Raw genomic sequence first — 16,876 nt, 5'->3', positions numbered from 1 at the left:
AGGTTGAGTTCATTGTGGGGAAAAAAAAAATGGTACTCAATGCCAGACTAAGGAACTTTAATCTGGTTATAGAGAGACAAGGCATATTTTTGAAAGAGAGCCAAGCAATATGGCGACTGTGAACCACACTTTTGGACCCACCTTTGTGTTGGGAGAGATAGACCATCTTAACTTTATAGAGCAGGGAGGTAGTCAGCAAATTTTTCTCTAAAGAGGCGGCCGGTCCCTATTTTAGGCTTGTGCACCACATAGTTTCTTTTGCAAGTGCTCAATTCTGCTGCTGTAGGGAAAAAGCAACCATAAACAATATGTAAATGATGAGTGTGGATGTGTTCCAATAAAACTTTATTTACAAAAACTAGTGGCAAGCCAGATTTGTCCCGTTAACCATAGTTTGCGTATTCCTGCAATAAAGGGTGAAATAGATGAGATTATTTTGCTGTTGATGATTCTTATGTATTTGCCTTTTTGTCTTTGTTACAGCTTTCTTTGCAGTTTTCATTCTGGTGATTACAAGAATGGCTTTTACTTTACCAGTCCTTAACAAAACACTAAGATGAATAGATCCACTCTCAAATGAGAAAGTGAGAGGTGGCCCAGGGGCTGGCTTAAAGCCAGCAGGAAATAGTCACGGAAGGCACTAATCACAGTAGCTAACACGTATGATCTCTACCATATGTCAAGAACTCATCTAAATATTTTGCACATTAACACAGTTAACCATTAAAAGAGCATTATAAAGTAGTTTTTTATTGTTGTCACTCTTTGCCAATGGGAACAATGAGGCACAGAGAGGTCAGGTGACTTGTTCAAGGTCACAAACTTTACAGGAAGCAGTGCAGTCAGGGTTTGAACCCAGACATCTAGCACAGGATGCTGCATTCTTTTTTTTTCTAATTTTCATTGAAATATAGTTGATTTACAATGTGTTAGTTTCAAGTGTACAGCAAAGTGATTCAGTTATTTTTATATATATATATATATATATATATATATATATTCTTTTTTTTACATTCTCTTCCATTATAGGTTATTACAGGATATTGAGTATAGCTTGCTGTGCTATACAGTAGGTCCTTGTTGGTTATCTATTTTATATATAGTAGTGTGTATATTTTAATCCCAAACTCCTAATTTAATCCCTCCTCCCCCTTTGATAACTGTAAGTTTGTTTTCTATGTCTGTGAGTCTATTTCTGTTTTGTAAATAGGTTCATTTGTACCATTTTGTAGATTTCATATATAAACGATATCATATGATATTTGTGTTTCTCTCTCCGGCTTACTTCACTTAGTTTGATAATCTGTAGGTCCATCCATGTTGCTGCAAATGACATTATTTCATTCTTTTTTATGGCTGAGTAATATTCCGTTATATTTATATATCACATCTTCTTTACCCATTCATCTGTCGATGGGCATTTAGGTTGCTTCCATGTCCTGGCTATTGTAAATAGTGCTGCTATGAACATTGGGGTGCATGTATCTTTTCGAATTATGGTTTTCTCTGGGTATATGCCCAGGAGTGAGGTTGCTGGATCATGTGGTAGCTCTACTTTTAGTTTTTTAGGGAACTTCCATACTGTTTTCCATAGTGGCTGCACCAATTTACATTCCTACCAGCAGTGTAGGAGGACTCCTTTTTCTCCACACCCTCTCCACAGGATGCTGCATTCTTGAACTCTATGTCATGTTATCTATAATGAGAAACTAAAGGTAATTTCATCAAATTATTTAGCTGAAAATAAAAGATTGACTGAGACTGTTTACTAATTTATTGAGGTCTGTCTATGGAAATGGTGCACTTACGCTAGATTATGGCTGTTCTACCTTCTAAATCTCATGGCTGTTCTACCTTCTAAGTCTCATATACTCTATGGTACCACTGGAGCATTTGGCTATATCTTTAAATACAGAGATCTTAATCAGTGAAAAAGATTTTTCCTTCAAAGTTAGGTGTCTTTTTCAGTATCAACGCATAAATGGAGTCCCATATAATTGAACTGTTTTTCCAGGTGCAGGACTTCTAGTGCTAACCATGGTCTTAACCTTATTATCTGTCATAACCTTTGCCATCTATGCTTAATCAGTTCTAACATCAGAAAACACATCAGCTGATTGGAAATTTGGGGACTTTAGGAAATTAAGGAAGACTGCAAAGTAAAAATAAACTGGGAAAATGTAACTATTTCATAATGCCATGAGGATATGAATTCTGCAACTAAATATCATAGTTTAGGTTAATAAAAATGTTCAGAGTTAATGTCCTAGTGTTAGAGACTCCAGTCAAATTCTGGCATAATCCAAAACAGCACAGTAGTAACCACCAGACTGTACTGTATAGCAACAAACAGGAAGTTCATGTTGACTTTTCCTTAATATTTAAAAAAACATGGTTTCCCTTTCATTTGGAACAAAGGAATATAAGTGTAGTGTAGTGGAAATCTTTGGATTCAGACATACCTGGTTTTGAATCTTAACTTCATATTTCACTGTGTGTTGAAAGTAAAGGAGGTTTCTGAAGCTCTCTGTTCTTGATATAGCTATGAAGATGAAGATTATAATAAACAGCCTACACAATTATCATGGGAGATGAATTAATTTTTTCTTTGTGAAAGCATGTGACATGAACAAGATGCTTAAAATGCTATTTTTTCCTGTGAATTTGATTGAATGTTAAATTAACATTTTAAAAACTTAATCTTGATGGTACAGGAATGTATTTATAGGCAGATTTATGGAACACAGGTGTCTACATATTTATTAATGTTCAAAAGAATAGGTAAAATTAATGAACTGGGAAAAAAATCCTGAGTTATAAAGTCCAGAAAATGCTACTATATTATTTGGATTAAGTGTTTCTCCCCAATTTGAAGACATTTTCTCAAGGGAATCTCTGTGTTATGACTTCCAGATACTTTTGTGTATATGTTTAAATGCCTTCCTCACATGTTCCTTTTACACCATTTTATCTATATCTTTGGACATTTTATGTTTCTCTGTAAGAGAACTCGCATGAAAAATCCATTTGTCACCATGTTATCATTATGTAGATAAGAAAATATAAGAGAAGCCAAATTGGAGTCCAGACAAGCTGTGAAAGGGAATGTGCACCCTCTAGTGCCCACATTTATTTCTCACAAGAGCATATACAGCTTTGCTTTTTGTTTTCATCAATTTTGAATAAACATCAAATTTGATTTTAAAATAAACGGCTCAGGGTTTTCAACTTGAGCATATTACATTGTATGATCATAGATGTATTACTATGACAAGATTTCATCTATCACTTAAAAGAATATTTCCATTAACCTGTGTTAAGATGATTTTCTTGCACAGAACTGCGTTTCAAAGGGACTCTCATTTTACTGAAAATGAAAAATAGGCTCCATGCATCTGTGGCTTAGCAACATTTTATTTCTGGTCCTCTGGATCATGGAGTTTTTGTCCACGTGCTTTCATACTCTTTGGCTTTATAACTAATTCCTCTAATCTAGCTGGTTTTGACATATTAGAATTTGGGGGATTTCCTTAGTTTTTAAGGTGTGTTTCCCTGAAAGTTATATTAACAGAAGATGTAAAAGTGACTTCTTTTCAACCATATCACATTTTAGAAATAAATATTACCGATGTATTTTTAAATGATTGAGATGTGTTACCAAATTAAGCTAAGAAGATTATGTTCAAGTCATTTTAATCTACCACTTGTTAAAATATTTTAGTTGTTTTACTTTTTGCAGAGAAGCAATATTTTTGTAGGAGTTTTATTCTGTTCAGTACAATTAACTATCCTAGAGGTACAAAGATTAATAGCAATGCCAGATAACGTATGGAGAGTTTTCTGGCATTTATAGCTTAAAAATATTAAATTGCTGGGTTTGTATTCAAGGGCATGTATTTTAAAAGGCAGTATTTTATACACATTAAACATGTAATTTCATTTGCCATAATTGACAATGAAGACGACGCATGATTTTAAGGACAAACTTTATGTTTTGGACTAGAATCCAGATTTTGAATCACATGTTAAATAGGCATATTTTAGGACAAGGTAAACTACACAGAAATTGATTTTTTAGTATCTTTTAAAGATGCATTTCAGCGCAACCTGGAATCATTGAATTTTACTGTACCGAAACGTATTATTTTAGGAGTGATGTGCTTAAACTTACACATATAAAACTAGAAATACATTTAAGTTTGTAAATAAGATCACACAAACACAAGGAAAACAGGTTATTTGATAGGACTGTTAATGTGGCAGGTTTATATTAACTGAGGACGTTGTTCTTTCCCATTCGTCATATTTTGTTTCAGGTGCTGTGTAAACTGTCGAAAAGAGTTTATAAGGTTCTTATTATAACTGGGAATCATAACATCCTTAGATGTTATTTAATTTGATTGCTAGCTGAACAGACTAATGTAATTGGAATATCAAAGCTGCAGTGTAAGCAAAGCTGACCTCAGCTTTGTATCTCAGGTCAAAATCGCTTTAATTAGTGAGATAAATAAACACACATTTAAGAGTAATTTTTTAAAAGTCCTTGTTTTTATTTTAAGACCAGTTTGATGGAAGCTTTGTAATTTTTGAAATTTAAAGGAAGAAGTAAAGGAAGATCAGAGAAGTTAAGTCATTTGCCCAAGGAAGCAGCATAAAGATTAAGATGGGTGATTAAAACCTGTGACAGCTGACTTTCAGTTCAGTGAGTTTCCACTGCACCATATTTACTTTACATTTAAAGCACACACAGACATACATACACGTACAAACACATACATTCACAAACATTACAAAAAAAATTTAAGGCAATCATTTGGCCCTGTTTTCCCCCTCCCACCAACACGTGCATATATCTGTGTGTGTATATAAAAACTATCTTGATTTAAGGGAGGTAGTTATCTAAATGTTGACTTGTTTTCTCCTGATTAAATAGGATTTTGCCCTTTAATAATATTGTATAACTTTAAGAGTACAATAATCACCATATACTCAGCACATCTCAAAAACCTAGAAATACTTTATATTTTAGCAATAACAAGGTTTGTATTGATTTTTTAAAACATTTTTTAACAAATTTCATTCAAAATTTTATAACATCTATTTGGTTCAAATTTAATTTGTATTCTATTTATTCAATTTTTAAAAGGAAGTAACATGTGGAAACATATGGGGGGGAGGGACCAGTTTCCCCAGAAGGAAGGTTGAAGGGGAAAGAGTAGGGAGAGGTTGATCAAGAAAACCTTCACAGAAGTTGTATATCTTGGACAGAGTCTTGAAAGATGAGTAGGAGTTCATCATATGGTTTGGCATCCAGAGAGTAGCCATATACCAATATGGAATTAAAGCGTGTTCTCATGTTCTAGAAATCTGAAGAAGAAAGATGATTATTAAAAAATATAATAAACAAAATTTAAAAATCTTACCTCACCTCCAGGAAGATTTCTTCCACATTGTAGTACCAGTAAAAAAGAGTCATAGTTTTGTTTCCATGAACATGAAAACATGTGTTTTAGCTAATTAACATGTACATTAAAATTTGGTTTGTTAAGTCATCTGGTCTAGGCCTAGAGCCTTAGGATTATGCAAGAGTTAACATATTTCACAAATGTTAATACTTTACTTTCAGGCTGCTAAAAGTGAGGCTTATAAGTTTTTATGAAATTCTATGTGCAAAGATGTTTAAAGATATAATATGGCCATTCATAACCTAGCTCACTAATCAAATTAGTTTAAGTCTGGGAGCTCGAAGGATTTATAGTTTCACAGTTTACACATTTGGGAATGATGAGTTCCAAATGGTATATTAAAAGTGACTGAATTAAAGTTTATGTAAATATGTCATCTTAGTTAAATACTTTATATGGCAGTCACTATACTAACAGAACACAGTAGTGCCCATTAAGAGGCTCTTCTGACATAATTAGCACTGTTATCAGAGCACAAATTCCATATAATGATTTACTGTTGACAATTCAAAATTGATAACTTTTTAAACTGCAAGTGTTTCTCTGGTTCTTTTGGATGTGTTTCTGTTTTTCTTTTAATTTACTTAAAGTATTTACACATACACACACATATACACGCACCTGCAACACAGACATATATCTCCCAATTTTGACTGCAAGGAAGTATAATTGATCTAATTTGCATTATCTTTATGGAAAATTCAACTGGAGGAAGTAGAGTCCATTTGTACAATATGATCTTGAGGGAAAACTTAGACCTTTCGAATATTTGGTATATATGCACCATACTTGAAACTTCCAGAAAAATAGAAGATCTCTTTGGAAAAAAACCTTGGTTTGGTAATAAAATATTTGCAAAAAAAAAAAAAATCAAAGATATGGTTGCTCTGTTCCATGAGACTCTACAGATTTTAGTTTTGGGGGTTTGTGATGAGTGCCTTTGTAAAGGAGAGAAAATTGTCACTTCACTGTTAATCATAAATAATCACAAAGATGAGATTTTAGGACATACTTGAAAAATATAGGACAGAATATTCATCAGCTGTTACAGGAAGAAAATCATTTTGTAAATAGAGAGTTAGAAGTCATAATTTTCTTAGATAAAGAGAATTTTAAGTTGGATAAAGTTAGACTGGATTTAAGGGATAGAGTCTGTCTGTAATAACATATAGAAGTACATTAAGTACAGAGTGAAGTGTGTTATGAGAGTAAGATGAGTGAATAATAAGAAATTTTATTGATGGGCTGATTCTGAGGGTGTACAGGCCCATTATAAGCAACTTACTCTATGTCAGTTCTTTATCAATGTTTTGTGAGAGTTTTAAAAGTGAAAAAAAATTAGTAGAAATGAGTGATTTTATAAAGGAAGAAAAATACATGCACAGAATCCAAGATTTAATATGGTATTGAAAATAACTCTTCAGTGTTATTCTTGAGGGTTTTGAAAAGGTACCTGAGTTACATCTGTATGATATCTTCAGTTGGTGATTAGAGACCCAGCCTCAAGTAGTGCAAAGTGTGATAAAAAATACCAGTGGCAAAACGCTGGGGAGAATAGATAGCACCCAATTTAGAAATATGTATGGATTTAAATCAGGGGAGTCTGTTAATTTGGCATACATCTCAGCAAGGATATGTGAAAAATATTCAATGCCAGTGAACATGTGAAAACTAGGGGGTAAGGCACAGGAAGTGATGAAGCAAGAGCTGCCGAATTGATAAGGAATAAAGTAAATGTGCAATTGTTACTTGGAAGCCAGGGTCTGAGTAGAAGCCAAGAAGGAGGTCTTGTTCATTTTGCTAAAAGCGGTGGAAATGTCACTGAGACTAAGCGTTGAATGTGGGCCATTGGCACTCAGTAAGAGTGCACAGGAAGCCTTTTGAAAACTCTGCCTCTGCTTCCCCTTCACCCTTCCATCCTCGTTGCTGGCACACAGAGATGGGGCTGGCTACTGGCAGAATACTGGAGGGAAAACAAGTGCTAGCAGCTGACAGTTAAGTCCCAGAATGCTAAGGGATGGTATTGAATGTTAGATCTTGGAGTATGGGCTGACTGTATATTACATTGAGACAGAAAAAGTTTTAGTAAGAAAATCATAGATATGGTTGAAGCAATAAGCCCAAATAGAAGCCACAGAAAAAAAAAAAAGTAAACAGAATATTACATGAGCAATAGCTCAGAGCTTAAATCATGTAAGAATTGGGTTTAGGTTCCACCTATTGCCAAAGGAATCAAGACATCACAATGATGAAAGAAAAGAGAAAAAAAAAGTCTAACAGCTAAGAATAGTATAAACTCATTGATACTTTGTTCCATTCCATTTCAGAAAGAAAGTGTAACATATTAACACACATGCTTATGAATAGATATAGTTTACCTGGGTAAAGCACTTTACTCACAACTTCCCTAAAAAATATTTGAAATCCCTTAAAAATAAATCTGTAACTTATGTCACAGAGTTTTATAGTGTCTGGCCTTACATTTAGGTCTTTAATGCATTTTGAGTTTATTTTTGTGTATGGTGTTAGGAAGTGTTCTAATTTCATTCTTTCATGTGTAGCTGTCCAGTTTTCCCAGCACCACTTATGGAAGAGGCTGTCTTTTCTCCATTGTGTATTCTTGCCTCCTTTATCAAAGATAAGGTGACCATATGTGCATGGGTTTATCTCTGGGCTTTCTCTCCTGTTCCATTGATCTATATTTCTGTGTTTGTGCCAGTACCATACTGTCTTGATTACTGTAGCCTTTGTAGTATAGTCTGAAGTCAGGGAGCCTGATTCTGCCAGCTCCGTTTTTCTTTCTCAAGATTGCTTTGTCTATTCGGGGTCTTTTGTGTTTCCATACAAATTGTGAAATTTTTTGTTCTAGCTCTGTGAAAAATGCCATTGGTAGTTTGATAGGGATTGCATTGAATCTGTAGATTGCTTTGGGTAGTAAAGTCATTTTCACAATGTTGATTCTTCCAATCCAAGAACATGGTATATCTCTCCATCTGTTTGTATCGTCTTTAATTTCTTTCATCATGTCTTATAGTTTTCTGCATACAGGTCTTTTGTCTCCTTAGGTAGGTTTATTCCGGTCAGAATGGCCATCATCAAAAAATCTACAAACAATAAATGCTGGAGAGGGTGTGGAGAAAAGGAAACCCTCATGCACTGTTGGTGGGAATGTAAATTAATACAGCCACTATGGAGAACAGCATGGAGGTTCCTTAAGAAACTAAAAATAGAACTACCACATGACCCAGCAATCCCACTACTGGGCATATACCCTGAGAAAACCATAATTCAAAAAGACACATGTACCACAATGTTTATTGCAGCACTATTTACAATAGCCAGGACATGGAAGCAACCTAAGTGTCCATCGACAGATGAATGGATAAAGAAGGTGTGGCACATATATACAATGGAATATTACTCAGCCATAAAAAGAAACGAAATTGAGTTATTTGTAGTGAGGTGGATGGACCTAGAGTCTGTCATACAGAGTGATGTAAGTCAGAAAGAGAAAAACAAACATATATGGAATCTAAAAAAAAAAAAGTTTCTGATGAACCTAGGGGTAGGACAGGAATAAAGATGCAGACATAGAGAATGGACTTGAGGACACGGGGAGGGGGACGGGTAAGCTGAGACGAAGTGAGAGAGTGGCATGGACATATATACACTACCAAATGTAAAATAGATAGCTAGTGGGAAGCAGCTGCATAGCCCAGGAAGATCAGCTCAGCTCTTTGTGACCACCTGGAGGCCTGGAATAGGGAGGGTGGGAGGGAGATGCAAGAGGGAAGGGATATGGGGATATATATATACATATAGCTGATTCACTTTGTTATACAGCAGAAACTAACACAACATTGTAAAACAATTATACTCCAATAAAGATGTTAAAAAAATTAAAAAATAAAAAATAAATAAAAATAATTTATTAAAATAAATAAATAAATAAATCTGTAAATCAAAAGAGTATAATCACTCTCTAAAAGATACTTATGTAAAGAGCAAGTTCAGTCATCTTTTGCAGTCTCTTTCCAAATCTATAAAATCAGACAAACAAAAACATTGAATGAGGAAAGACCTCTCTATGGGATTTCACATCCTGTTGCCTGAATTGATCTGAATTATTAGAACTACATGCCAACTGGTGCCCAGGCCTCCCTTAAAATCTTCAGTCTGAGCAGCAAGCAGACGGTTACCATGGTGTTGACTCCACAAAGGCTTCATTGTGTGGAGATAACCAATTTACCTGGCAGAGTCTCTAGTCTAGAAACTGATTTAATCTTAATTCATTGAAAAGGTGTTTTTTGATTATCCTAAACAAAAGTCACAGTGTGAGCTGAGCCCCAGTTCTATGTCTAAAGCATTTTTTGTCAAATGGATGCTTCGCTAAACCAAACTCCTTGATAATGTGGACTGCTGCATTTTCACCTCTGTTATCTGTGGAGTTTAATACTATGTCTGGCATATAATAAGCACTTAGTATATATTTTGTGGCAGAAACGAAGGGAGAGATGTGTTTTAAAAGGAAACATACAGTTTCACATTTTTCAGAAAGACAGCTGTCTAAAGGTATTATGATTTTTTTGAAAATTATTTATTTTCAAACTGAATAAATATCCTTTACCTGTTTTTTTCAATTGATTAGAGGTGGTAGTAAAGGATAATTATAACACATGTGCAAACAAGACCAATGTAAATTCCAGGCCTGGTGAAAACTTTCTCCAACATAGGCCTTAGCAGATCTCTCCCAGCTGTGATGCCAGCTTAGCACCTTGAGTCAACTTTTAGTTTCACGGACCTGTAGGTGGATGTGAGCAATCTTTACTAGAGATACTCTGAATCAAAAGGGTGTGAGACCACAAAAACCAAGTCTAAAGGGAGAATTTGACATTGAATGGTGGATATTCACATCTCACCTTTATGACTCAGAGAGTATTTGATGTGTAATTGAGTCAGACTAGTGTAAAGGTGAAGGGACAGATTTGACCAGAGTGACCAAAGTGGATTATATCAAGAAGCCAGGTTTCCAAAATAGAAATCTTCTACTGGATAAGAGTCAATGAAGGATTTCACTTCATTGGGGGAGGGACAAGACTGCAGTATAGCTCCTTGGTTCCCTAAGAAACTTGAAGAGAGATTTGTTTCTAGAAGTAAAGTATAGGGTTAAGAGGTCTGAAATTTTGCTCTTTATCCTAAGAAAAATGGAAAATCTTTGAGTGGCTTAATGAATGAAGGTTATATAATCAGATATCTTATAGAAATGATAATTTCACCAGTAGTGCATGGAACAGATGGGAGGGTTCCAGAAAGGTTGCCTAGAACCAGTGGAGAGGCCATTTCAGTAGTTTTGGTCACATTTAATGGCAAGATCAGTGAGGATGCCAACTGTAGAGATCCTGAGCAGCAGACAAATTCACAAGAAATAGAATGTTTGATGGATTAGACTTTGCTAAATATGTGAGGGAAGGGAGAGGAGGGTATCAAAGGTCATAGACGGTGATGCCATTCACAGGTCTGAGGACACTGGGAGGGTACCAGTTTGGGAGAGAAAATCAAACATTAGGTCTTGACATTATATATTGAAAGAGCTCTTACAGCATGCAAGTGGAATCATCCAGTAGGTGGATGGTTATGTAGCTATGGAGCTCAGAAGAAATGCTTGAAGTAGAGATATCTGTATCGGAGTCATTGATATATATATTGTGGTTAAGGTCATTAGCATGAATAAGATTGCTAGTGAGAGACAGTAATATAATAGGATAGAAGATGACTGAAAATGAACTGGGCCTTGATAAACTTCAGCATGTAATAACAGGATGGAAGAGGATGAGCCTGCAAAGAAAAAACTACCCGTGGTCATAGAAATAGAAGACAAAATAAATAGAGGGGGGGATCATGGAGGCAAAAAAAGAATTTCAAAGAAGAGTATGGTCAACAACAGTGTTAAGGGTTGCTAGATGGCAAGAAAGTAAAACTCTCTATTGGCTTTAGTGACATGATTCCTTTATTAATATGTTTTTGTTAAGAAACAACATTGAGTGGATTAAGGCGTGAATAGGAGGTGGGGGACTGACAGGAAACTGGACAACTGTTGCAAAACATTTGCCTTTGCAGAAGATAAGAGAATGGCCAGAGGAGAATATGGGGGTCAAGAGAGTGTTGATTTTTTAATAAAGGAATCAATAAAATATGTTTAAATTTCCATATGAAGAATTAACTTGAGAGGGAGGGGTTGAATTTACAGTGGATACATTAAAGAAATTGATAGACTCAAACGCCTGAGAAGAAGTAAGAGAATGAAGTACAAAATGCAGGTAGAGGGATTGGCTTTAAGTAAAAGAAGAGAAACTCACTTGAAGGGAAAGGAATGAGAAGGGCACAGGCAGGTAAGATTGAATATTTGGACATAGGAAGTGGAAGGGAGAGAAATTCTAGTCTGATAATTGCACTTTTCTCTGTAAAGTAGGAAACAATGTCGTCTGTTGATAGGTGGAGAAAGAAGATGGATGAGAGCTTTTTTTTCATTTTGGTTGATTTTTTTTTCCCTTGATGGTTTTTTATTTTAAATATAGCAGTGTGTATGTCAATCCCAAACAAAAAAGATGGATCAGAGCTTTGAGAGCTTTGGGAAAAGTTTGAAATAGTTCCTGTGGAGAGTCAGAGCTCAAGGTGAAAAAATTAAATATGGCAGGATGCTGGGTTCATTTGAGGCTGTTGATCATTGCCGTAGTCTGGGTTTCCACAAGAGTGGATCTGGAGACAAAGATTTGGTGCAGGTACTTTTTAAGGAAATAATCCCAGGAAGCAAAGTGAGGAAGTGAGATAAGAAAAAGGCAGCCATTACAGGATGATACATGAGCAGGTTAACAATGGAGGCAACTGTGCTCAGTCCTGCTGGGAACCTTCTGAGACACTGTGTGTAATATCCTTCAAGGTGGTTGCACTGAAGGCAAGGGAGCTGGGATATTTATCTACCAACTCCCGGCTCTCACTAGCTGAGGGTCACCCCTGAGGTATTAACATCCCAGTACTCCTGGCCTGCCCCATGCACTGGCAAGTGAATGTCCACAGGCAGAGGGACACAGAGATTTTTATACTGGACTAAAGGAAAAACAAAAATGTCCTTCTTAAGACATTCTGATGGAAAACATGCACTGGATTTGGTGGGTGGCTAAATGACCATAGTTGAAGACTGTTGATTTCATAAATTAACATCAATGAGAAAGATTTTTAGTAGCATGCAACAGGACTCTTTTAAAATCAACATTACAAGTGAAGAAATAGGAAACCTAATAGTTAAACTTATGCAAAAAACAAATGTAGGAAAGATAACCACCATGTATGATAAAATAAAACACCATAAATATTTATAATCCATATGCAAATGAAATAAGGGATTGACATTTAATGATGTGGAATTTAGAAAAAAAAATCTCTGAATTCAGATCTCTGTTTCTTCTATTTCCAGGTGGGTAACCTTGGTAAATAAAAACTTAGTAAATATTTATTACTATGAATCAGGTCCTCTTTGAGGTGAAGGATATAATGGTGAACAAGATGAATTAAGTTTCGTCCGTATGGTACTAACAGTCTGAGATCAATTGACTTAATTTCTCTGAGCCTCCATCTCCTCATATGAGCAGAGAGATTGGTAGTACATTACCACTGATTTTTGTAAGAAAACAAAAGGCTTTTGGAAGTGTTTTGTGTTCTGTGAAGCTCTTTATCAGTTTAATTTTAAAACAATAGCCTGCAACTAACATGAAAAATTCTAACAGGTTTATATGATTTAAAGCCCTGATATTTGAGTTGATTGAGCTCATAGGCTACCTCAATGGAAGTACTCATAAATAAAGAAGATCATTGTCTATTCTTTCCTGATTATACTAAACACCACTGATATGATCTTTTTAGGAACCAAATTTTAAGGAAAGTAAGATACTGACAAACCATGGAATATCCATTGAAGTAACTAGGAGTAGGGTAGGCTGACCATCAGATATCTTCTAGTGGATTTAAAGAGTTGATTTCAACTATTTGAGGATTGTATTGGAAAAGAAGCTACAGCATGGTGATTACAGTACATTACTTGGTGTCTTAAATCTTGTATTTGTATTTTTGGTCTACTCCACAGATTTCCTATGAAAATTGAGCAAGTCATTGATTTTTCTGGATAACTTTCATTTGTTTGTTTGCCTGTTTTGTTTAATAAACAGTTGGATTAGATGATCTCTAAATTCCCGTTATCATAGATTCTTTACAGATGCTGATAAAATCTATAGGTCCTTTCCCAAGAAAAATGCACACACATTCAGAATTGTGCCTGAAATTTCAAGTGATTCATAGACATTCTCCACCCTTGCAACTCACCTTACTCCCTGAAAATCTCTGCTTTAAGTAGACCTGAATCACCTCATCAGAGTTAATAGTTTATTCCCAGTAGCTCCATAGACCTCAGCAATAAAAGAATGTTTGAGAATAACAGTGTGGGTGATCACGTATCTATTGCAGCATAACAACCCACCTCAAAATTTAATGGCTTATTTATTTATTTATTTATCAATCATATCTCACAATTTTGCAATGTGGGCAGGGCTTTTTGGGCAGTTCCGTGGCTCTGAGTGGAGTCAGCTGGAGCACTCACTTGGTTGTATTCAGCTGGTGTTGGGTCAGAAGGTCAAAGAAGGCTTTATTCACTTGCCTGGTGCTGCATGCTCTTTCACGTGGTCTCTCCACCTGGCAAGCCTGAGCTTTTGTAAAGCACTTTAGGATCCTTCAAAGACTTATATAACACTTGCCTTCTCAGAGCGTGTGTTCTACGAAGACAAGATCCAAGGTGCAAGCACTTATCAAGCCCATGCTTGCGTTACACGTACTAATATCCCTCTCATTTGCTATAGCAAGTCACATGACCAAACACAGTGTCAGTATGGTTGGAGACAACACGAAGGGCATGAGTATCCGAGGTATGGTTTAATGGGGGCCACCAAAAGGAATTTTTTGTTTACTGTAAGTACATTCCAAAAAGAAAGAGAGTTATCTTGGAAAGTACTAACTTTTCAATCATGCAGACATTCAAACAAAGGCTGAGGAATAACTTATAGAAGGTACTGTAGAGGTCATTGCTACATTGAGATGAATAAAATGACCTCGGTGATCATGAACTAGATCAAAGCTGACTCCAAATTTTGAGCCATCCTGACTAGGGAAATAGTAGTGCTGTTAACAGTAATAGGGGCATCAGGCAGAAGTTTCAGGTTGGGAAAAAAATGGTAAATGTTGATAGATAGAAGAAAGAGATAAGCGAGAAATAATGACCCTTATTCTTCCCTGTTTTAGGTTGGATGTCGATATAACTGAACTTCACAGTTGGATTACTCGTTCAGAAGCTGTGTTGCAGAGTCCTGAATTTGCAATCTATCGGAAGGAAGGCAACTTCTCAGACCTTAAAGAAAAAGTCAATGTAGGTTATGCATTAATTTTTATGTATTTTTCTAAGTTTTGCTGCTTGTAAACTCTATGCTCTGAACTCTTATTCTCTTAAAGTTGAACAGATTAAAGTGATATGATATAATGCTTTTAAATATATCTTTGAAATATATTTTACCTATCAAGTAGAATCAAAGTTTAGCATAGAGAAATGTTTACTGATTCTGCTGTGACTAACGAGGAATGCTTTTTGTAAACCTTCTTTAACTTTTATATTATTTAGCTGTAAATTAACAACTTTGTAACATGAACTCATTGATTTCCCTTCATATATTGTTCTTTCACCTGAAGGCTGGGATTTTAGCAGGCTTGCAGAATAGAATGGAATAGAATAGACCCGACCCTTAGAAATACTAAAGACCCTGTTTGTGCTCTCACTATCATCAAAATGTTATACTTCAAAGTCATTAATAATTGTCATAAGTTATAACATATTTGCATTTTCTGGACATGTATGTATTACATTACCATAACTAAAAGATGCCCGGCCTTTTTCAGTATTTTTTTATAAAAGATTGTTTGCTGGTTTTATTCCCTACTGAGACATTATAGTTTCATCCTTTGCAATAGGGATTTTTATTAATTTAATAAGAGCTGTCTCATCTTCAGGGACATTATCAAGGCTTTGATTTTTCGACTTCGACTTATAAACATCCATTTTTGGTATATAATTGGCAATAGTTTGTGAGGGAATTTCTAACAGGCAGAGTGAATATTCTGCAGTGGGCAGGCTAAAGAAACAGGTATTCTGAATGTTAAATAATTTTAGCTATAGGAATATCACGTGTGGATTCACTCTGCTTTATCTTTCAAGCATTTGATTTCATGAATTACAAAATCTATTAGATTTTTACAAATACAACACTACCACAGATACAAGGGAATACCTGCCGTGGGGTTGGAACTTTTGGAGAACAAAAAAATCTTCTTCTAGGAGAAAAAATTCTATTTTTTTAGGCTGCTTGAGGGGGAGAGAGAATTTCATCAACATTTCTCAGAGTTGACTGTTTATAAATGGGAAAGTTATTTTAAATTTCTTATTGGCTTTCTATGGTATTCTGTTATAAGCTTAGTAACGGACTATTATAAATAGTTTCAAGAAAAGGGAATTATGATTATATTGTTAATGTTTTAGTTTTAAAATTAAACTGAAGGATAACATGTAGTAGAAAATAGCAAAATATCTTATTTCAGAGTATACTTATTCAAAGGTATATTCTTTGTTATAATTTTTGAGGGAAATTCTACAAGTAGAAAATTACTTAGAGAAGATGAACTCTAATTATTTTTCGGAGTTCATGTGACATACTCGACCACTGAAAGTATGAATCACCTTGGGTAGACATTTTATTAGCTAATTAAAAATTTTTTATGTATCTGAATAATCTACTTAACTGTTTGCCATCCTATTTCTGTGTCTTAAAATAGCTTTGATCAAGCAGGAAAATTGAATTCTAGCATTTCCAGACTATAAATTTAAAAATTTCCTGTTATCATATGGTTACCTAGAAGCAATTTGCATTTAATCAATAGTGTCAGCAATGAGAGACTGAAAGTGCTAAAAAAAAAATGTACACTACTGTATGAGTGGTTTTCTGATGCTTCATTGAGTCACCTTTATCAACTTCTACTCTCGTATTCTGAAATAAAAACATCATTCTTAATTGCCTACTAAAATAGGACATGAAATGATTTACCTAGACATTTCCTTCAGGCTAAATATAATGTATATGTATTTAAAAAATCCTTGAGAGAAATACATTGTAATGATGATGGATATGCAGTTTAGACATACATTAATTTTCTTGCTTCTTCACCTGTCAGTTTATGTAGGGTATTTTGAACACATGGGAGGCCTATCTCATGAGCTTGAGTGGTATTAATTCATTTTTAGGCATTCATTAAAAATGGCTAAATAA

General features: G+C 35.0%; 1 protein-coding gene across 5 annotated transcripts in view; it reads left to right on the top strand.

Annotated features, from left to right (window-relative positions):
- Positions 1-16,876, top strand: part of DMD (dystrophin) — a 2,259,822-nt gene that overhangs the window by 1,050,862 nt on the left and 1,192,084 nt on the right. For all 5 annotated transcript variants that reach the window (XM_082446317.1, XM_082446321.1, XM_082446320.1 and 2 more), the window contains one exon: positions 14,808-14,931. In XM_082446317.1, coding sequence (XP_082302443.1) covers positions 14,808-14,931 — 124 coding nt within the window. The remainder of the gene's footprint in view (positions 1-14,807; positions 14,932-16,876) is intronic.

This window comes from Balaenoptera physalus (genome assembly GCF_965194825.1).
Source record: "Balaenoptera physalus genome assembly, chromosome: X".
Classification (NCBI taxonomy): Eukaryota; Metazoa; Chordata; class Mammalia; order Artiodactyla; family Balaenopteridae; genus Balaenoptera; species Balaenoptera physalus.
Note: the sequence above shows the minus strand (reverse complement) of the source record. Positions and strands in the feature narration are given on the sequence as shown.